This window comes from Haliotis cracherodii, unplaced genomic scaffold (genome assembly GCF_022045235.1).
Source record: "Haliotis cracherodii isolate W230 unplaced genomic scaffold, xgHalCrac1.p SCAF_5, whole genome shotgun sequence".
Lineage (NCBI taxonomy): Eukaryota > Metazoa > Mollusca > Gastropoda > Lepetellida > Haliotidae > Haliotis > Haliotis cracherodii.
Window position 1 is genome coordinate 47,195,020 of NW_027266308.1, and position 23,697 is coordinate 47,218,716.

The window sequence follows — 23,697 nt, forward strand, 5'->3', positions numbered from 1 at the left end:
TGTGAGCAACAATGTAATCTTGGAGTTCCGTTCATCTAACCCTCATCCCAATCAACGTTAATGCCATGCTGTTTGGGATTTCAGTAAGAATTGAGATGAACATTTGTCAGAAAGCTCTAATTTCTCTTAACAATTTCTAGTCAAATTGTTCTTCTGGCTTCAAACTTCTATCCATAACAACAATGGTGTCTAGACATCCTGGGCTTGGATTTCTGCTATAAGACTGTTATTCTTCACATGACCTTATCTTGGATAACCTTTGTTGAACCTTATCCACAAACAGATCTTTTGTTTGCGTTTTCTATCCATCACTTTGTGTTTCTTCTTCATTATCGTGTTCCATGTCATTTTTGTTTGAAACATAAATCAACATTCTCTCCTAATTAACATTACAATACACCAAATCATGAACGTCTACACATACAATAGACTATGAAATTTTAAACATGGCAAACATGGGAACTAGGAAGGCTGATTTTGTACTTGAGAATTTATCTTAACATCTCCACTGCGGACCTACCTTCAACCAAGAAACCATAATGATTCAATAAAAACATCAACGCCAGAGAATAACAAATCTGACTTATCCACTGAAACTGATTCCATTGAATGAGAAATGCAAAGTAGAGGTGAAAATTAATAAATGGATCACTGAAAATTAGTGATGACAACAGGTGTTTGCCAAAAGGGTAGAAACATGTCCTGCCCTACTGGGTAGCACCCGCCACAACACAATATTGTAATATTAATAACACTTAACATCAGGTATATGAGGACACCTAGTGTTTACTGTGTTTGGTGTTTACTTTACTCATCACACATACGACTGGTTAAAGAATTCTCAAAATTTGTGGAGCTGATCCCAACACTCAATCATGGCTTCTTGAAAGTTGTGAAAATGTTCTAAAACGTATGCCCAAAGGAGGCACACCCATTCCAAAACAACCCAATCTTTTCCAGTATTTGTCAGAAATTGTCTATTCCACCATGTTGAAACCCTTACCTTCCTGCCGCTATCCGAAACAACCCACATCTCACAAATGACTTTTACTTTCTTTCCGACACACATCAATGACACCCAGAGCCATCAAATAGTGACATTTGACAAGATACAAATATCGCTTAAAGATCGCTATAACAAGCCCGAGGAATTCCCTTAACAGAGAAAAAGCTACAGTTATAAAAATACAATGAAATGGAAATAAAAAGTTCATAAACCACATCCTGAGTTTCCAGCTCTGGCCATAGGTATGTTATTGTTGTCTGTATGCATTCATCAAACATGTCCTCTACTGTAGCCATTGTTTGGAACACTGTACTGTACAATGCTGTTTTCAAACAATTATTGTATGAGTGATGTTATTTTGTTTAGGCCAACCTTGTTTTATTGTTCAGATAAAGGACCAACTTAGATAGGTCAGCATCTGCTTTTGGAGGATGGAGAAAAAAAGCACCAGACCAGGCAAGGTTACCAAGTCAACCTTAATACTTTATTCACCAAACAAAAATATTTTTCGAAAATCTAGATCTTTACTACACAATGTCTGTAAGGGTTGCAAATGGGCCTAACAGTGCTATATTAGCAAAAAAAAATATTTTAACTCTCTTTTTTTCCATTAAGAATGCAGAAACACAAATATCCAAATTGAAAAAAATAATCTCCACATTTTCATCAGACCAGACTAACTTGGGATCCAAACATGAACTTGTGTTATGTGATACATAGATCTAACTTTGGAAGTCAATATATATGTGTACATATCTCAAAAATAAAACAGGTCACAGCCACACTCAAATGTATTAATTACCAAACATGAGAAACCTGCAGCTGGTATCACTTCAAAGTTAGAACAGCTTCTTCCACAACCTACAGGCATCTGGTGGAATTTTGTAATATTGAAACTTGTTATGTGGTTTGTACAATTAATATTCTTATTCCCTTCTATTTCAACTATCACAGTGGGACATATCATGGCAATGAACCAAACATTCATCCAAATGAAATAAAATATGTCACTAACATTAATAAAGTAGGGTCTACACAGTCTCCCTGCTTAACCCCAAGTTCAACATCATTAAAACCTTACAATAAAATGTATTATTGTTAATAACAAATCAGTATTAAAGCATACATGTTCATAAAACATCCTGTGATATACAAACACACAATATATATCGACTTAGGGATGGTCCATTAAATTTAATACCCCCATCATCCTTCAATATGTACTTCAAATGTGCTGTCAACTTATGCCCATAAACCATATAGTCTCATGTTGTCTCATTGATTTATCTTGTAAAATTTTGTGAATGGCATTCTCCACCACAGTAACAGAGACCATGTAAACCATGTGTGTCCATGAGATGAGGTGTTACTCAACTTAATCCTCTAATACAACTTGTATATGTCCATACAAGATTAGCCAGAGTGAAAATGGGAGATTAGGTTACCATTTGTAATATCAATATTGCACATATCAAAGTCACATCCTTTTGACAGCCATACTTTCATTCGATGCACAAGCATGAACACTTTTCAAACCAAATGAATATTTAAGTCTGAAAATGTTGGTTAATCCATCAGTATATTTATAGTTATTTATTCAATAAGATAGGGTCTAAAGTCTTTAATGAAATTGTTAATAAAAAAGTTATGATTAATTTAAGAATCATTACTAGCCCAATGTTCTTTAAAGAATATATGCTAAACAATATTTCTCCCTCTTACCTTTAAGTGTCGACACTCCTGGTAAATCCAATTTCACAAAATACCAGTAATTGAAAAAAGAAGTAGACAATCCTGAGAACGACGTATACATGGACATCACACAGTGAAATAGACGACTACAAATGTTCTAGCCACATCCCGAGGCAAGCATAACAAGTAAGCTAATTACAGGTGTAGTTGACAGGTAACCATCCATTTGTCACAACAAAGTCACTCACTATGAAACCATCGTATCATCTGTGATGCACACCTTTGATGTCCCACCTGACAGGTGCTTGTGTCGCCAATAGCGTGCAATTGACCCAGCACATGGCAAAATGTACATATAATGGGGGCAATGTGAAATGTACTCGTGGGAATCAATAGTGATGTATTCATATTTCTTCTCATATAAGTAAAACCAGAGGCTTCTGTGCTTACGAGTAAAGCAATCCTATTGTTAAGACACTGTTGTGGAGCTATTACATGAACATTAATTGTCAATTTTATTACTTCCTAATTATTAACTTACTTGCTCATCCTTATCTAACAATAGGCAACAACCTTCAAACGAATACTTTTTAAATTACACTTGCTTGACATGATGTTTATGAGATCCTGACAAGGAACAGACAACAAAACACGAAATTGACGATGAAATGCAACACCCTTTTCGCTTTGCAGCCATTGTGCGACAAAACACGGCCGTGCAATAAACTTGACAAATATGTCCATAAGAAATCTCATGGGAAAGTAATTCATTATGAAAGTGGCACATAATAAATTCAGTATAGTGAAATGGTAGATCAACAACTCTCCCCACTTACCATTAAACAAACAATACTGATAAACTGAATATGTACAATCCCACCAGTGAAATGTCCAACTGTCAAGTGTGATATCAATCAGGTATATATACACGACAGGGAATTTCACTTATTTACACTATCTGTGTTTGCCAGTGGATAATACGTTAGGAGTCACCCAGAGAGAGGAAGAGCACACAGCATTATGTGACAATTGAGAATATGATATCGATAAAATTACTTGGCCGTTCTATCATGGACATGTAATCTATGGGCACTGCGCATAAAAGGTCCCCAGTAGCCAATTTACCATTATACAATTTAGATAAGGGCTCTCGGAAGGTTTCATGCACTCTGGAAATTCGTATATATTCTTAAAGCGCCATGAATGGTGTACCTGACCCTGTGCCATTCACACTGAAACTAAGCACAATGATGGAATTATGTAAGTTCGGTCATTAACTCCTGGTGCGATCACTCAGGGGCTGTTGTCAACACGTTGAGCACTTGTCGACCTCAAGGTTGCCAATTTCATAAAACACGCTTTTAATAGTATCAACACCCATGTCAATTTCCCACTGATCTTCGACACATAACATACAGAAATATTTATTAATTTGTTTTAAAACACAAATTAATTATGAAGCAACAATGCTTGTCTAATTACATTACATGAAATATGCTTCATGTAAATATCTTTCCATTTATTAACGTTTAAGCCAGACTAGTTATATTTGTTGTATAGAAAGTACAATGTGAGAAGCCCATTTCTGGTGTCCATGTGAGAATATTGCTGGAATATAACTAAAATCAACATAAAACCAATCCCACTCAATCACTCTAGTACAGACATGCCTGCCCTTAGCTATGCAAAAGGAAAAATAACGCTGTTTGTTTGATTTTTTTTATAACATATATCGGTTTCCTCTTTCTTTTTGTATATTGACCAAGAAATAAAAAAATTGTCAGGCTGTGCTCATGTACATGACCTAGGAATCATCTGTTGGGTACGTCATGTTCCTCATCTCTCCACTGTTATACCTCTACCATTATCAATGTTCCTGACATTTTGACACATAGAAATTCTTGCTTTGAGCTTATCTGTCTTAACAGTCCCATTCACCTGACCAGTGATCAAACTAGGCATCTTATCCCACAACTTTTATATTTTGCAACGCCCAGAATAATTTTGGAGGCAGCAGTTTCCATCATCTGTGGAGAAACTTAGATTGAAGAGTAGAACAACTGGAGAACAGTCCACGCTTAACTTAACTTAACATAAGAAACAAGATCCATTCCTCAAGCGGTCTTAGCGCAATGATGTTTGTAAATCCTATACCTAACATCGGCTTACGATACGTGTAGTGCCAAGATCGCTTCATGGAATGGGACTCAGTAATGTTAACAGTTGTCTAATACAGAAGAAAAAATGTAGTGTTTCTTATTCTAGAAAACACTGTCAAACCTCTCAACTTGTAAAGAAGGGTGCAAAATTTTATAAAACCAACTTTCTAAAAGAAAATTAGTAATGACTTCTATGCCTTGGTAAAGTCAGTTCCCTTTGGTGTGGCAGTCACAGAGACGTTCAAATGTGAAACTCTCTTTGATTCACAAAAACAGTCAGTTATCAGGTTACACAACTGTCTTTATTATCAAAAAGAAACCATAACACATCTACTTTGTTGCATAAACTACTCCGTAATTTCTTTCATATTCTTAAGTAGAGGCAACACATCAAACAAAAAGATTTCGCTTTGGAAAATTATCGAGAACCTTCTCTTATCACAATCAAGTAATCAAGAAATGCGTCTCTCATTTTGTCATTGGACGACCAGAGTCCACGTAAATGTGAATAATTATTCAAGAAAGATCAGAGATCCCTTTGTATGTCGTGTTGTTTTCAAACAGACTGGCATTCCCTTAAGAGCTTTTCTTGTGATATATTTTCAACATACTTGACACAACGGGAATTCCCATCAGCTGATCTATATAAAACTATTGTTTATATCAAAGAAATTCCTCATTGAGAATTCAATGTTGCCAATGTGTTATTCTGGAGTCAGTTTAGGTTAAAAAGGGTATGGAGACAGTAACTGTTAACACTCCACTCTTTTAGCTGGAAATGTAGCGAAAACATTGCTTAACATTGTTACACTGGTGAGATGTCAATTTCAACATGTTACAATGTAGATTTTTTGGCAATAGATGTGTTTCCTGAAGATATATTTCTGTCCAAGTACAAAAAAAAATATGACATTTGACAACTGTGTTAATGGATTAGACAAGAATGGTTGTCATTGCCGAGGAACACAAAGCCAGTGGCTTCCATATCAAAGAAACGCTCTATCCCTTGAATGTGGGTAGACCAATATAATTCGACATATAACAGCAAAATAACTGTCACAATACAAGAATCTGTGACACGTCTTCCTTCAAAGAATGAAACAATCACCTTGATCACCTGCTGAGGGTTTAAAGTACAGGAGACATATTTCATAAATGAAAAATGAATTTTTCGTCAGCTAAGTCAAAGAACATGATGGCTGGCAAGTATGTTATATAGAAGCGGATCCAGGTTTTGCCAAAGGGTGTGTGCATATAATACTCAAGTCATGAAGTGACTAGGCCGAAGGCACAGTTAACGTGTAAGGCTTCTGAAAAACGGTGGTATCCTGGATCCGCTAGTCTAGTATCATCTTTGAAAAGGCTACACTAATCAGAACCAGATGGTTGTCATGGTCGCTAGTGTCATCCTGCATATCCGCTACACCAGTTTGGACATAACATGATTAACTCAAGGGGCAGTTGTAAAGTGTATACCATTGGACATACACAGATTGATAGCTACCCAGTCCCTACCTACTTACAATAGAGTTGCCTGCTCATTGTATTTCAAACCTAATTTTGAGAAGACTGTTTCCTAACCTTATGCATAGGTTACTTGATTCTACGGTTGGTTGTTGTTTAATGTCACATTTAGCAATATTCCAGCTATATGACGGAGGTCTGGAAATAATCAAGTCTGGACAAGACAATCCAGTGATTGATATCATGAGCAACGATCCATACAGTTGGGAATGATGACATGCATCAACCAAGTCAGTGAGCCTGACCACCCGATCCCCTTAGTCGCCTCTTACTGATTCTGTGGAGATGGGAGGTCCTGCTTAATGAAGTGCAAGATATGTATGTCTAGTGCCTGGCATAACACCTTTCCTCCAACCTACTTCTAGGATGGGCTTGTCGACTGAGACAGTAATTTCATAATCCTCTGTGGCCATAATAATTTAATTATTCGATTTTCAAGTACATATTTCAAAAGTGAGATGATGTCATTTCACCAAACTATCATAGGATTCTGCGGACCTGTTGATGGATGTGATTCACATGAACCAGGAACGTCTAGAAGGGCTACGTATTTCATGAAGTAAAGAAGACAAGAACACATGCAGTGATTCTTTTCATCTGTATACTAGGGGCTGACAAAAAGACATGAAGTGGGGACAGTAGCGAGGGAGGTGGGGAAGAAAATCTGATAATTAATTCCCTGGCATGGGTACAATGTGTGAAGCCCATTTCTGGTGTCCCCGGACATGATATTGCTGGAATATTAAATTGCTTAAAGCGGCATAAAACTATACTCACTCACTGATAAGTAATTCAGTGTGGTCCATTAATGAACTTTTAATCTCACTAATTTCAGAGATAATAAAATGATTGTCTTACCTGGTTACATTTCTTAGGTTGTATCCAAGCTCGTACATTTTGTTCCAGGTAAGCTTGTGCTTGGGCAGCGATAGGCAGCCCCGGTCCGGAGCAGTTAGAGTAGACGTTCTTGCCTTGACGGGTAAACCTGGAAACACAAGCCAAATGACCTTCATGTCAGGAATCTTCAATGTAGAGCAAATATAATTTAGTCCAAACAGTATGAGTCTGACAAAGGTACCATTTTTATGCTGATGTTTGATTTTATGAGAGCTTCCAGCAGAACTGATTTAGCACTCGGATAAAATTGTATCAGCTAACATTAAACACCCGTGGCATTAACTGTGGCAGAGTTTCCTGGTGGTCAGTTTGTGAATTGGGTATGTTAAGGTCAATATCCAGTCAATGTAATCAACCCTGGTGTTCACAAATTGATGTTGAACTGTTAATCTCTATGAGTGAAACACAATGGCACGATTTGTCCATCAGTGTCCACATGCTGTGAGTGATCTTGGTGTCAAGACTGTCCTAACTCCCACAACATACTGTAAAAATGGTCATAGGACTAACATCACTTTTGTTGTAAGCACCAGAGACAGCTGAGAGTTGTCTGTCCCAAAAGTCCTGCGCTTGTACTAGTCCAGATTTGTCAGTTTTATAGTGCTATCCCACTGTGATACCATGCGACAGTTTAACATAGATAACCACTCAGACACATGAACTCCGAGCCGGCCAGTCATTATTTTATCCCCTGAATGACACACGGTAGGCAGGGTAACAACAAGTTCCATCTTTTAACCTCTTTTGGTATGATGCAGGGGATAGAACACAGACCTTCCCCTCTGCAGGCAGACGTTCTTTCCACTACACCACAAAGGAAGTCCCTATCTATGATCCATTATAAGGCATCAGGTACCAAAAAGGTATTTCAGGTGGACAAGTTTGTACACTACATTCACACATTCACATCAGTACTGGAACCTGTTCCACAAGCGATCTGAGCACTTAAATTTGGTAGCTGTGACAGTCTTAGTCCTAACCACTATGTGGACTCGGCCCTGGTTCACTGCAAAGGATTTCACCTCCAAGTCCCTAACTCTACAGATTTTCAGCATTTGGACAACAATACTAACAACACAAATTGTTAACTAATACATCAATTCTAACAAAAAACATGGCCTGTATGAACTTATGAATAACATAAGTAAAATATGTGTAGTTTCTAGCCCCATGTCTGATCTCCAGTCACTGATGTTATCAGCTATGTACTATAGCTATATTCTATATCACAGCACAGATTGACAAACACCTTCATCTATATCATCCAACATGAAAGTGTCTTTGATACCCATTGGGCAAATAGGACCATGAAATGAAAGATGTATATCCCATATAAACCCGAGCCAATGAAAATTCCATGTATATAAACACAGTTGTTGCAAAAAGTGCATACATTACAATTCCTCATAACAGGTTGTCTGATTCACTGAGCCATAATATGGTTCTTTCAGCCATAATAACATCAAGATATCCATATTTCAATATGTTTCATGAATAAAATTAATAGTTGTCATTTCAAAAATTGATAAAGTCTATAGTGGTGAACATAACTATGTATATATCCTATGAAAATAAACACAAAAGCAATTTAATGCCGGCTTGTGTCTAGACATCAGTGAAGCAAGTTGACACCTTCACCCCCTGGACATCTACATCTTTGCCCAGTAACATTTACAGCAGAATAAACCCCTATGATGTAAATAAACTCAGACTCAAAGGAACCAACTGGTCTTCAGCTCTGGCAAGAAACACTGCTTCATATCTAGGTCCCTAATGACATTGGTGATGACACTGTATTGTCTACCTCTTCCACATGTAGTCTTACATTTCACTCGATGTAATGTCAATCAGATATCTAGGGCCCTAATGACATTGGTGATAACACTGTTTTGTCTACCTCTTCCACATGTAGTCTTACATTTCACTCGATGTTATGTCAATCAAATTATCTAGGTCGTAAATGAAATTGGTGATGTAACAAATGTTATATTTGGGTTAACACTTTCTTAGATTCTCGTACTTTTTGGGTGGTTGATTCTAAGCTGGGATTCGAACCCACACTCTCAGAGTCGTGAACCTAATTGCCAACACACAAAAAGTCAGCGATCTAACCCGCTCAGCCACCAAGACTTCCACAAATCTGGTAGTCTAGATCACATACTTTGTGTACCCCTCTGACAAGTGTTAATTGGCACGGCTCACATGGCTGAAAGATATGAATACACAATGCCATTTAGAAAGTGGTCAAATGTTATATTTGGGACAGCATTTCTTAGTAGAGCACAGATTTTCTGAACTTTCAGCACAGCCACTGAAACTTCAATCAATGAATCTAGGCTAAAAACTAAACTGGTGATGTCCCTCTTTATCTTTATGTCTTAAATGAGGGGTGGTCGGGTAGCCTAGTGTGTTCGCTCGTCACGCCAAAGACTCCAGCTATGGATACAATGTGTGAAGCACATTTCTGGTGTCCCCTGCCATGATAATGCTGGAATATGGCTAAAAGCGGCGTAAAACCAAACTCACACTCACTCTTAAATGCACATGTACATTTCACACAATACTGTCAATCAGAGAAACTAGGTCAAAAGTGAAATAGGTGACACCACAACTTTTTTCATGCTGTCCAAAAAAGTAAAAAATTCTATTTCCTCAGGGTTAATTAAAGGAATTGATTTGAAGTTAACAATGGATTTATACTCGGGAGAAAAAGTGGTTAGACAGATTAAGTTGCTACAGTAAGCTCTCAGTCCCTTGGTGACAATTGGCACTTATTGACTATGCACCTTTGAGAGTGAACACATTTGACCTGCGATTGATTTCATTGTGTTGTCAGGCTTGGGGGTCCCAGGCCTCCCTTACGGTGGGGTTTGTTGCATGGAATGGGACACAGTGTGGTCAGTCCATGTGGTCACTACAGCCGAGAAAACATCATTTGCATACCATTGACCTGTCGGTCACCACTGGACATGAATTAGAGATGGTCTACATCCCGTGAAAATTTCCAAATAGAATTTATTATGAAACATCATAGAATATATGTAATAGATAAATGCGGTTGTCGCACTTGAAAAATGACTCCTTCAGAATTTGATCAATGAGATTAGGTAAAAGAAAAATAAATCTCAATACTATGTTACAATTCCAAAACAAATATTTTGTCTCATATGATAATAATGATACAATCTATTACAAAAATGAAAGTAAAAGAAAGACATTTGCAGGATACAGCTGCAAATATGTGTTGATCAGTATTCAATGAAATTATTGAACCCAATAATTGATTTAATATGATTGTTAATGTATTTTTATTTGATTTTTAAGCAATATTTATTTGTAATCAAAACCATTTTGAGGAAATTAAATCTATTTAATTTCAATAACATGATTTTGATATTCTTAAATCTCTACTAATCCAAACATCCAATTGGTCTTGAAGATATGTATTTGTATTTGGCTCAATTCTTCAAAATCCTCAAACCTGAAGAGCAACTTGTTGGAATCGATTCATGCAAAAGGGCTCAAAGAACCAAGGCATGTATTAAACGAACAAGACATCACACATAATGATACTAAGGAACTTCTGCTCTGAAAATACTTATCAAAAGCCAAATGATCCGAGATCGATAACATTGTGACAGACTCCACCAGACAAAACGCCTGATATCTCAGTGGCTTCCATCACACAGGAAATTTAATCAATATAATAAGCTAGCTAGGTACTTTCATAGTATTGATGTAATTATTTAGCCGAGACAGGCTGCTATGACATTTTCCATGATGGGGATTATTTGGGGGGTGGGATTGGCACGTTACCTCTTGTAGATCATTCATTTTGCTTTCCGACATATTGTCACTGAATGTTTCTACATAAAACATTTGAATGATTATTCAATACGATGTTTGCCTTGTTCGACTGAAAGTAAACAGGCCCTGTTTGGGCTATAGATTTGGAGTTATTCCAATAACATTCCGATGCCATATGTGGTCTATCACGGAAATGGCTATCATGATCAAATTGGTCATTGTAAATACATAAGCAATATTCATAATGATGCTTCATTACATGTGTACAAGTTTATATGACAGAAATGACTATCTTAAAAAAAACTATATTACATGAAACATGAAATGTCTCAATGTCACCATCATAGAGTTACATAAATCAATATTCATTGCAAGCGAGAAAAGTGCTTTGGTATACATTAAGCAGAATTTTTTCATGCTGTATCGGAAGTTCTCAATTCTTGAAACCAAGATCACAGGCATGCGATTTGGCCCAAATATATCATGCATGGACGTCAGAAAATATTAGACAAATATTATTAAGGAAATATGTTATCAACATCAAAAGAAATATTTTAACTTCTCCGCACATTAAAGGAAAAAATATAATTGAATAATTCACCGTTTCCTGGAACTACCCTCTTGCAATGCTGGTCAAGCTGTACAATGAGTGTTGCCCCTTTAAGCATTATGGCAAGCATGCTGCATGTGGAATGCATATTACTCACGTCTCTCCATCGGTTCTCCTTGATCAATATCCCATTCCCCCAGTTCTGTATTCTCCCCTTCTACATCGCCTAATATACCCCTTGCCACCTGTCACAGAAAACGGAACCCCACCACCGAAGGGATTTTTAAGATAAATGTACGATTCTGATAAAAATTTTGATTCAGGGGAGCAAATTTGTTTCATGTCCCTTTCATCAGTTTGATCAGAGCCGTTGCGCATTTCAGGACGTAAATTTCCATCGCTATACGCTATTTACAGCTGTCAAGCTGGCTCAAACTATAGGGCTCGCTGATTGCGGGGTAATCAGACATTGGTTCTATTTATCAATCATCACACTAGTCGAGGTATAAAAAATATTGCCAAGAATTTATGCAAACTTTGCCATCTGATAATAGGAAAGATGTGAGAATTGCCTGAGGGGTATTGAGTCTTGCGGAGTTTTACTGCAGGAAATATAACCCCTCGCCTCCTGCTCTCAAGACGTGGATTACACTTGTTAATAGCGGGTGACATAAAATCTCAACTCAAATCACTGGATCACTAACATGTGGTTCACTGCCCAGCTGTTCCAGAGTTCCTTTTTCTCTTATGAGTTATCTGCCCTTTGTGGTAAATTGACTTTGTGAGTGATCAGGACTTGAGTAATTTATTGATGAAATTAATCATTCACTCTGTTACTGAATAAACACATGTTGCCTAATCCTTTCCAAATTAAACATTTTTTCACAATAAAAAACACCGCTTTCTTGTAACCGTTTGTTCTTGCTTTGAACATATTTAACTTTGAACAAAACAAATTTGAACAAGGGAAGTAACAGTTGCATTTTTTTTCATACTGCAATACTATTACAAATCACATTTCTTAATAAAATGTCACAACTAACCAAAGTACAAAACTAAGTTTTTTAATATTATTAAACCATGTAATAGAAAAATAATGAATGAAATAATGTTAAATTTACACAAACACAAAAAAAAAGACGCCCCGATATCCAAAAATAAATATATATTGTTAAATTTACACAAATACATAATAAAATAGAAGCTTCTTAAACATCTGCAATCATTAAAAATCATTTCACATATAAACAATCATCTGTAGAAATACTTAACAATCACCCTTAGCTGTTTTCTGTTTGTGTGAAAGAAGAACCTGTGAACCTGTGTCAACGAAACACAAACCAATCTGCGCATATCTGAGAACATTGTATCAACACCTGTTCTGGTGAACTAGATCTCTGCATGTGTTGAGGAAGCAGGGGAGCTATGATGTGACCACAAATTAATTAACTGACAGGATGAGGAAGTCGTTAAAATTTAGGAAAATTCATAACATTTTCACTGATTTAAAAAGTTGGTGCTTTTGGGTATTTATTTTGGTGAAAAACAGAAGAAATTAGGCACCATAATACTCACTAAAACTTATTGGAAGAAAGAAAAGAGTATCATCATTATCATTATCATCATCATCATAGTCTTCGTAACAATGGTGCTACTCTGCATCAAGTGAGTGAGTGAGCAATATTCCAGCAGCCTCACATCAAGGGACACCAGAAATGGGCTTCACACATTGTATCCATGTCGGGATAAGCAAATGCATCATCAGAATCTAACTTCACATATTCAACACAAAAATGTTCAGATATCGACGCTAACTAGACACTTTAAGTCTGATTTAGATGCTTTTAAGAAACCTCAATAATGTATCAGTCTCTTATGTGCAACTGATTTCCTGACACAAAGCTATTGAAAACTTCCTTCAGTTTTTATCCTAAATGCCAACAGTATTAAACACCAGTTGTGTTACTGAAGGAGGAATGCTAACATGTGGCCAGGGACGTCAATACACTAATCACCTCAACACAGAATCTTCTGTGAACCAAGACCTCTGTTTTTGTTAGATCCCACAAACAGACCAATACCCAACCTCCAAAAAAGTTGTTTTACTTACCAGGGTCGAAGTAACTTCCATATAATAGAATTTGTGCTTTGGAGGACGATATGGGATAATTGCAATCCACTTCACATTTCCTAACACAATTGCTAGCTAATAGAGATGAGAGAGTTGTCTCGACACCCTTGCCGCCAAATCGGACAGCTTTCAATCAGACAATGCGCTTCGACTTTGTCAGCTTACCTATTGATCTTGCCATTTTTATTAATATCAGATGGTCGGCTGGACAGCGTGTCAAACAAAAGCTCTTAATCTGGGCTGATTAAAATTCACAAAGGCTAGGACCTCTGTGATGTGGTTAATGGTGCACTCTGACCACTGATGACTGGCAGAGAAAATACCATCAGTGCCTCTATTGGAAGGTCCGCAATACGGATGGTCCATTCAGGATATGGATCTTCAAGGTTCTGATGACACCATTAGGAGTCCCATCTCATTAAGACGTCAATCATTTAATACGGGACAAGTTAACGCAAATTACGCTCGACAAATTCAACGTGACAAAGTTGGAATTTACATGGAATTCTTCTTAAGACTTGATTCCATATTTGGGTATGGATTGCATGGAATTCTATAGTGTCTTCAAGCCAGTGAATTCAACACTGAACCACTGTCATGAGCCATTTGCCAATAAATCTCATATTTTCCACTGACAGTGATTTCTAATTAGCCTGTCAATCAAGACGTAGAAACACAATCAAAGTTTTTCAGCAGATTTGTCTGAACACAACTGACACTGAAAAAATGCCAAAAGGACACCATGTTATTCGTCCAACAAAGAGAGAAAGAAGAACATGTGCAACATAGACAAGTGATAACAAAAATGATGGACCTGGAGATAAGTGCTATAATCGGAGGAAATCGTTGATGACTGTAGCCTATCAATATTTATCTGCTGCCCTCTGGTGGCACTGTGATGACAGGATGGCTAAGAACGTTCCCTGGGATAATTGGTTAATTTGGACTCTTATTCAATAGGCAGCGGTACCTTAGAATTAACTGATATAAGCCAGAACCTCATTCTCTATTCTTTAACTATTCCACTGAAACTTAATTTGGTTTTATCAGCGCCAGCTGTGATGGTAAGCTACTATCAATAAGCCCTTAAGTCTCAAGACACCACAACCTTTAAAAACAACTGTTTATTATGCTACTATACCTACAAGGTGTTATATGCATATTTAGTTGGGGCATCAAGTGTTTATTGATCATATAAATTTAGCTAACCTTGGAGGCGATATACAGCAATATATATAGGATTTCAGTATAGCATGGAGATTCCTGGTTTGAACCAGTCTCCACTAACATGATCTGATCATTTTAGGCGACTTGCCTGTTATGCAATGGGTGGTCAGACTCGGTGTCTTGGTTTAAGGTGTTACTCATTGATGGCGTGGGTCATTGGCCACAATATCAGTCACCAGTTTGTCAGGTGCAGACTCAATTATTTACAAAATATCATCATATAGCTTGAATATTGCTGAGTGTGGCGTTAAGCAATGAAAGTTTGCATGTACCAAAGAATCTTAGCCTGCTGGGATTCCAGGGTAGAATTGGTCGCTGCTACTTCATATGGACCGTAAGTGACGATGGGGGATTACATGGCATCATACTCACATGGTGGGGTTCTACTGTTTTCAGTCACCGGTTTGTTTGGTCCAGACATGATTATATACCGGCCACAACAACATAACTGGAGTATTGCAGACCACAGCATTAAGCTAAATTCACTCACCAAAGTATTCAGTTTTGTAATATTAATTTAACATTACAACAGGTTAAGGAGATATATAATAGAATCTCATGGGATTTATCAAAGCTAGTCAATCTAAAGATAATTGGCTATTATATTTGTTTGGTGGTTGGTTAATGCACTCTGCTACATTCAAGCTACGGTGGCGGTCTGTAAATAATCAAGTCTGGAACGGACAATCTAGTGATTGACAACATGAGGATCCACAAAATTGGAAGACAATGGCATGCAATCAATCAACTAAGGCACCGAGTCTGATCCATTCTGTTAGCTCCTCCGATAAGCAAGGGTTTCTAGAGACCTAGATTCTTACCCTCATGGATCGTCTTTATTGAGGAACTTCATTACATCAAGGTATAACTACACCCTTTCACCTCTAGTTCATTCTCATAAACGTCCAACTCTCTAATATTTGGATCTATGTGGTATTATGTTCTAAAACACATGTCAGCATTCTGTCCTCCCTTCAACATAACTACCTTTGTAATCGTAAGAAATAGATTGTTATTGAGATGAATTTTCACTCATGAACATAATGACAGGACAACAGGCACCTGTCAAAGCGAGCCAGACTTTGTGGAATCACCTGTATATGAACCCCTTCATGCCTTGGATTAACATAATCAAGTCATAAGTCATTGGATTCTATTTGACTTGTTAACTACTTTGGAAATATGAAATAAATTGTTCTGATTACAGCACCCTTAGGCTATGCACATGAAATCGACATTTACTGTTAATGATTGCTGATGTTTATTGTAGTAGCATGAGGGAAATTTATCTTAATTTTTTATACATTAATACATAGAAAAATAGTAAGTCAAATATGATATTTTCATAACTGCCATTGGCTATACTGATTTATTTTATTGTTTTATTATCAATATGCCAGGAGGCATGAGAATAAAATAAAAAATGTCATGAGAGAATTTGATTACTGGTATATTATTTTCATTCCCAATCTCTTGAATTCTATGTTTTAACAAAAAATGACAAAAGTATCAATGAAAAATAAATTCACTTGAGCACTGCATTTAATTTGTTTGAATTTTTAGGCAAAAATTAGGAAAGGATTGTCAGTAAAACAAGCAAATAATCTGGTCTACACAAAATAAAACATGATTAGGTCTATCCGAAAGGGTGAGGGAGTGAGTGATTTGATTTTAATGCCACTTCTATTATACCACAGCATGTCTGCTTAATGTGGGATGAAAGCCCAAAGTATTCTTAAATGTTTACCCCTTTGGTAAAAGCACTGCATGGTGCTGACAAATGAAGAATCTGGGACTTGAACCAATGATCATTGGATTCTGGCATGCCTAAGGGACACAACTCTGCAAAGCTAATTGCAGCATCTTCAGCAACCTAGCCACTCATATTCCCCTCTCCAACAAAATAACTGTGAATAACACACCCATTGGGAAGAAGGTTAAGAATGGCCTCTAGCTTGTCGTATATATGGAGTGAGTTGTCAGTGAGGTGACCCGGTCAATAGCGTGTCATCATAATCCGACAGCATGGAATGTTGGTCATAATATCAATCACTGGTTTGCATGGGCCAGACTTAATTATTTATAAGCTGTAGCCTAGTGGTTAAAGCAATCACTCGTCACACTGAAGACCCTGGTTCGTTTCCCACATGGATACAATGTGTGAAGCCCATTTCTGGTGTTCCCAGCAGTGATATTGATGGAATATTGCAAAAGCAGGTTAAAACCCAACTCAATCACTCATTCACATAGCCAGGATATTTGAGAGTGCAATGTTAAACAACAAACCAAATACATACTAAAGCCATAACGGAACTCTTAAAGACTTTGAAAAGCAAAATCAATTCCGTCAACTTTGAGCGACTCCACACATTTCAATTACAGCACCCAGAGGAGACTTTTTCTGTCTTTAGAGTCTGGGAAAGACAAAGTGTTAAGTATTCATTATGGAAAGAACTTAATACTAACACCACATAATTCAATGAACGCCAGATGTGCCATAATTGAATATAAAGTGTTACTCCGAGCTCAAATTAGATCAAACATAATTAGATCTAATCTAATGTGAGACATAGATTAAAACGATATTGGCCTCTTCTCCTTGTCATTTTTCAACAGATATACCAACACTTATTAATGGCTAGAAATGAGATTATTCTTGAACATAAATCACATCTTTTTTCAAAACAAAGACACTTAATGTTCAAAGCGGGCCTTAACCACTCGAAAGAAAACCATTCAAGGGCAATTAACTCTGAAAATGTTTTACAATTGTTTGAAAATCATGTTTATGATTTACAACAAAAGCCATCTTGCTTAGTTCCATATGGACGACAATCATAGATTTTCCAACGGTTCGAGTTTTATAACCGCTGATTAAAGTCTCAATTCGGCTCAACTTGACAAGAATTTCAATGAAGCAGAAAAGCGTAATTTTCTTGACTACAAGCATAAGTCAGCCATGTACAAAGACTCACCAAGCTCAATCAGGGTTGTCCCTGTAAAGCTGTGAGGCCTATCACCGCTAAATGAGGGCTAGCCAGGAACTTTTCTGCCATATTTGTTACTCCTTGTCAAAAAGAATTAAGTTGCCAGGGATGATTTAGATCTAAATGTGACATTGTGTTGCATCACTGATCCTAATTACTGTCATTTGCTAATTCTGCTGTAGAAAATTGCACGTCCCACAAACAGCTCTATGGCAAACACTAGCTGGTGGTCGTCCCACTTGATACTGGACAAAGAAAACATTTGGGGTTCAAAAACCTCTTGAGAAGACCGGATGTAAATGTTTTGTTACTCAGAATATTGAGAGAATAAATTATAGAGATTAGTCCTGCATTATACATGAATTCCTTAAATTAAGGATTAAAATCAGCACAGAAATACAGAGCAAGCATTAAAGAGAACAAGGCATATGCAAATTTGCAATGCAAGCAAGTTTGGTTCAACTAATTTTTTCTGCTTCTCAAATTGGATAACCTTTATCTGTGGAACAGTTAATTAAACTAATTTAAAAAAATTGATATTGTTTAAAAAAAAATTTAAATCACTAAATCACAATATTTAGACCCATACTGAAAAACGGCAACGGAGCTTCCTCCTTTAAATCTTGGAATCGGTGTATTAAACAGTGACTAAGTGCAGAGCAATCTGTTTCCGTGATTTAACTGCTCCTGAAGAGATACAGACATATTTAAGAAGTTATTGCATACCCAAGTACACCTAGGGACATGAGAGGAAGTACATTAATCGTGGTGTTATCGGGCTGAAGGACTTGATACGATTGGATGGTGAATGTAATGGGTCTGATGTACTGATAATGAAGGGGACTTCTTATCCCTACTTGAAAGTTTATCTGGAAGTGTTAGGTCTCTTGAACATTTATTTATAACATTTTATCAATTGTTTACCTTGAAAGTTAGCTTTGATGCTTTCCCCTGGGTCAGCCTTCGGGTCAGGTGTGTTAACAAACTTTGTGACATTTTCTACGTTCAATACAAAAGTATTTTTTATAGTATTCATTTTTTAAATAAATGTTTGTAGATCATAGCTGTATGTGAATTTGTGATGGAGAAATCACCATTACATGGTTTTCTCTTTTTTTATCACTGTAGGGAGTACACTCTGTAAATGGGACTGTGTGCATTATGCGAGACACAACATTTCTATTTTCTTTGATCTAAATACATTTCACTCACCAGAAATGTTCAGTTGCTTTTAGGGATGTACTTAATACTTTCTTAAATATTTCCTGATTCAAACTTTATTTCCTGCTTTGGTCAGCTTATTGGTGCCGATGTAATCAGACATTTGAATAAAAGAGAATCACACACAACACAATCATATCTTGATTTGAACCATTGGACACTAAGTTACAAATTTTATGACTGCTTCATTCAATGTTACCAACGTGCAAGGGCATATCAAGTCAGCAAGAGTTGTTCCCCTTTAATCATCTCTGAGCTTCACCTCAGCAGTAACTTGTCGATCTGGTACCAGTAACATAACTGCTATCCTGTCTTTGATAATTTGTTTCAGTGTTCTGATAGCATGAATGCACTGAACATTTCATATTACAAAATCTCTACTCAAAGAGTTAAAGAGCATTCAATTCTTTCATATTAACTATAGTAATATGAAGGAATCGGGTTTTCTTTAACTTCTTTTGAGAAGTATATATTATCCTGTTGATTGAAGTAATAAACAGTGTTGTTTTACTGTTTTGTTTTGAATTAGGGCCCAGACAGGTACCTCGGGTACTCGGGTACTCGGGTCGGGTGGATCCTCAGTAGGACACGGATACCCACAGGACTACCCGGATATAGTGGTTAGTCATGTGATATATTGTTTAATGACAATAACAATCAAACTCCTTGCTTACACTACAAGTCGCTAAATGTTCGCATTTCTTTCTGACAATGGACGCATTCCTTTTGACTTTCGTATGTTTGAGTAAAGATAAAGCTTCAGTCAACTTCAGTGTATGAATTATCAGATCATTTTATGAATGTAACAAAGCAGTTTTTCCCAGGGCTCCTGTAAAACAATTCTCAACTGGACAATTTGCTGCCAGTTCTTGAGACCTACAGCAGGTACCTGGGTAGGGTCGGGTAATGGGGGGGTCGAGTACCCTGGTAGTAAATTTGGACTCGTCCCAACCCTAGTTTGAATATATTTTGCATACACAATTGAAATATTTCAATAAAATATAATTTCTAGTCATTTCGTCATCTTAACAACTGAATCCCCACAGAAATTATTTGACCTCAACAACAAACAAACAAATAAACAGTATTGAAACAATTATATGTTGACAGTAAACACAAATACAAAATATGATATTTGCCAAATGTCACTATGGTTAGAATTGATCTTCAGCAACCCTTGTTTGTCATAAGGGGTGACAACGGTATCAGAGGTCAGGCGCAATGGCTTGGTTGATGCATGTTATCGTATCCAAGTTGTGCAAGTTGATGCTTATGATGTCAATCACTGGATTGTCTGGTCCAGATTGGAATATTAACTGACCGCTGTCATACAGCAGGAATATTGTTGAGTGCAGTGTTAAACAAATAATACCCCAAGTCACACTATGGTATCACTAAATCCTGAATTTAGTCAGTTCTTATGACAAGCATGGGGTACAGGGATCTATTGTGACCTAGAATCCCAACAGTGGTCCCCTAATAAGTGTGAGTGAGTGAGTTGGGTTTGAAGCTGCTTTTAACAGTATTACAGTTAAATCACAGTGTCTCAGCTTAATGTGGGAGGAAAGCCAGAAGTGATGCAGGTCATAGACGTTTACCACTTCAGTGAAACCCACGAGCACGGGTATGGTGCTGACAAACCCAGAAACATAATTGGGGTAACCGGGATTCAAACCCACAATCATAGGTTTCTAGGTGCCCAAGGGCCGCAACTCTGCACAGCGAATTGCAGCGCCTTAGATGACTGGGCTGCCGGTGACCCCCACCATAATAAGAACTTATGCACACTGTACTCTCTACATCATATTGCACAAAGCATGTTACAAGTGGAACCTAATACAGGGGATCTGTGTTTACAATGTGCGCCGTTGCTGATTGTGCATCTCCGTATGCAACATCACATACTACTCAAAAGAAGTTAAGGACCATAGATTCTTTCTGAATACTACACATTTCTGGTGTACGTCCCCCGCCTTGATATTGCTGGAATATTTCTAAAAGCGGTGTAAAACCACTCACTCAATCTGATTACTACAGTTAATCTTTCATGCCATGTCAGATAAACTATAGTGATATGAAAGAATCGGGTCTCCTTCAACTTGTTTTGAGTAGTATATATTTGCTCATGCTATCAACCACTGGTTTGTCTGTCTGACCCAGTGTCAGTTTATCTGCATATTGTCCCAGTTGCAACATAATTGTCACTGATATTGCTAAACGTTGCAAAATACAACATTCGTTATTATTCCCTTACAACAGGCCACAATAATATTAATTCTTAAGTCATACGATACAAAAAAAACACTTTGCCAACTTTACTAAATTTCACTCAAAATAGAAAAAACAAAGGTTGCTTAGATAGAAATGGACAATATCCTTCAAATCTAATTTCATCCAAACAATTCAACAAGAAAAAACCCACATAATCCCAAGCTCTTCCCCCAGGGATGTCTCGCTTCAAACAAAAGCCATTTTGATGTAGAACCCTCCTAATCCCTGCCCAAATCACGGCTAAAGAAAGGACTACCAGCCTACAGTCAGTGCTAGTGGCACAGATACAATTTCGACACGCATCATGTTAATTTAGTTGACTGCCACCAGAAATGAATCCACCGGTAACAATGGACGTATTGGTGAAACGACACTATCATCAGCCCGGCAAACAGCAAATAGTCACTGGATCTCTGACCGTGAAACAGCCCTCGTTCAACGAGAACTAATTAACGAGGGACTTCGCTTCACTGTTAGTAATAATCCTCTGTATAGTCATTGATGAAGTGGACTTGCATCTGAATGAGACAATTTACACCTTTAAATAGATTTCACTTTCTTTTGGAGTGTTTTTGTTTTAATTTTTTGCTCTTTTCCTTTTAAAAAAAAAGTCTTTTATGTGTAATTGAAAATCATGAAGATACCGTTGAAGTAACCCAAAAAATCCTTTAAAAATTTTATTAAAAAAATTATCATCACAGAATCTGTTGAAAACAGATTCACAAATAGATTTTCATACATGATATATTTCATCTAGCATAATACCAGAAACTTCAAATAGAGATGAATCATTGTTGATAGAAGTAAAATGTGTCTTAAAAACTGGTAAACTGTACAGCTTTTTTAAAATATCAATTCTTACAGCATCAAAATATATAAAGTTGAAGTTTATTGTTTCTGTTTTCAGCACAACATTTAAATGATGGTGATCCTTCACATGAAACAGTCTTATTACAGTTCCTTTCTATCCATGACTTGTGGCTATGTTAGTTTTTTCAGTATTGCATGTCATTCTACAACATGACCTCAAGGATGGTCAGAAAAGATTACTTTGGCCATTATTCAAACCTTAAATCTTTAACAAGATCAAAGAGCATGCCTCTCGACACCATTGTCTTCTGTTGTTCTATAGTAGAAACATATATTTCAAAAGGGTTCCTCTGAATAACGAATCAAACATTAAAATGAAAATAAAAAATGAAAATAAAATTTAATTTAAATGTTTTCATAAAACAATGCCCATAAATGTACATGACAGTTAGTCTGTAACAGCATCTTATTCTGTTGGGAATCGTGATACTATGAAATGGACTTTTTGTCCCTGGATTTAAAAAAAAGTTCATCAAGACAGTGGAAACTGATGACAAACTGGAGACGAATCCTCGATCCAGTTTCAGATCCATTGCAGTCAGACAGCACTAATTAACTGGGTAACAATACACAGTTATTACATGAGGTCTCATCGCAACTCATCAAGTCTCAAGTCTCCTACAGAGAGAGAGTCAGGAAGAATCTCCATCACGGAGACAAAAGAACTGCTACATCTTGCATCACTAATCGAGAGTCGTATTACAGGTATTGTCTTTGAAAGTTTAGAAACGCATCAATTGGATCCTCGTGGCAACTGGCACAGAAGCCGTATCATATATAGCAAATAGTGGTGGTAATTGTGATGAATGGAAAACAGTAAGGAGATGCCAATTTCGGGAAGTATCCCTTCCAGGTGATGCTATCAAAGCTCATCAGCAATGGCATTAGAGCTTTTTGAAGTCTGAAATTCTCTTTTATGGACAGTTGCATCATATTCAGCATGACATAATGCTTAATTAATCATCTCAAAAGAGACAAAACTTTAATGAAATGTTTTGTTTTTATGTAAAAAAAATGAGCCCGAAGGTCAAATATTGAAACTTTAATTTTAAACATAAAGAATTTTTTGAAGATTTAACGAGGCCTGATATCATAAATACGGGGCCAAAAAATCCTTGGTCTCAATTACAGTGACAGAGGTCAGTTGACTGGCATATTATTAATCTTAAAAGAAGATCTGGATCAGGTCACTTGGCAGTCCCTTTGAGTATGAATCAGGTCATTCATACAAATTACCTGCCTGGTAAATAATTTCATCTAGAAAAATCTAGAAAGGACTGATGTCCATCACACTGGTACCAGAGAACCTGTCTGCACACAAGGCAGGAACATCTGGACCTACAGTGGAAGGCAGC

General features: G+C 36.9%; 1 protein-coding gene across 4 annotated transcripts in view; it reads right to left on the reverse strand.

Annotated features, from left to right (window-relative positions):
- LOC139442148 (kinesin-like protein KIF26B) overlaps window positions 1-23,697 on the reverse strand; it is a 318,510-nt gene that overhangs the window by 116,458 nt on the left and 178,355 nt on the right. For all 4 annotated transcript variants that reach the window (XM_071222952.1, XM_071222951.1, XM_071222949.1 and 1 more), the window contains one exon: window positions 7,240-7,366. In XM_071222952.1, coding sequence (XP_071079053.1) covers window positions 7,240-7,366 — 127 coding nt within the window. The remainder of the gene's footprint in view (window positions 1-7,239; window positions 7,367-23,697) is intronic.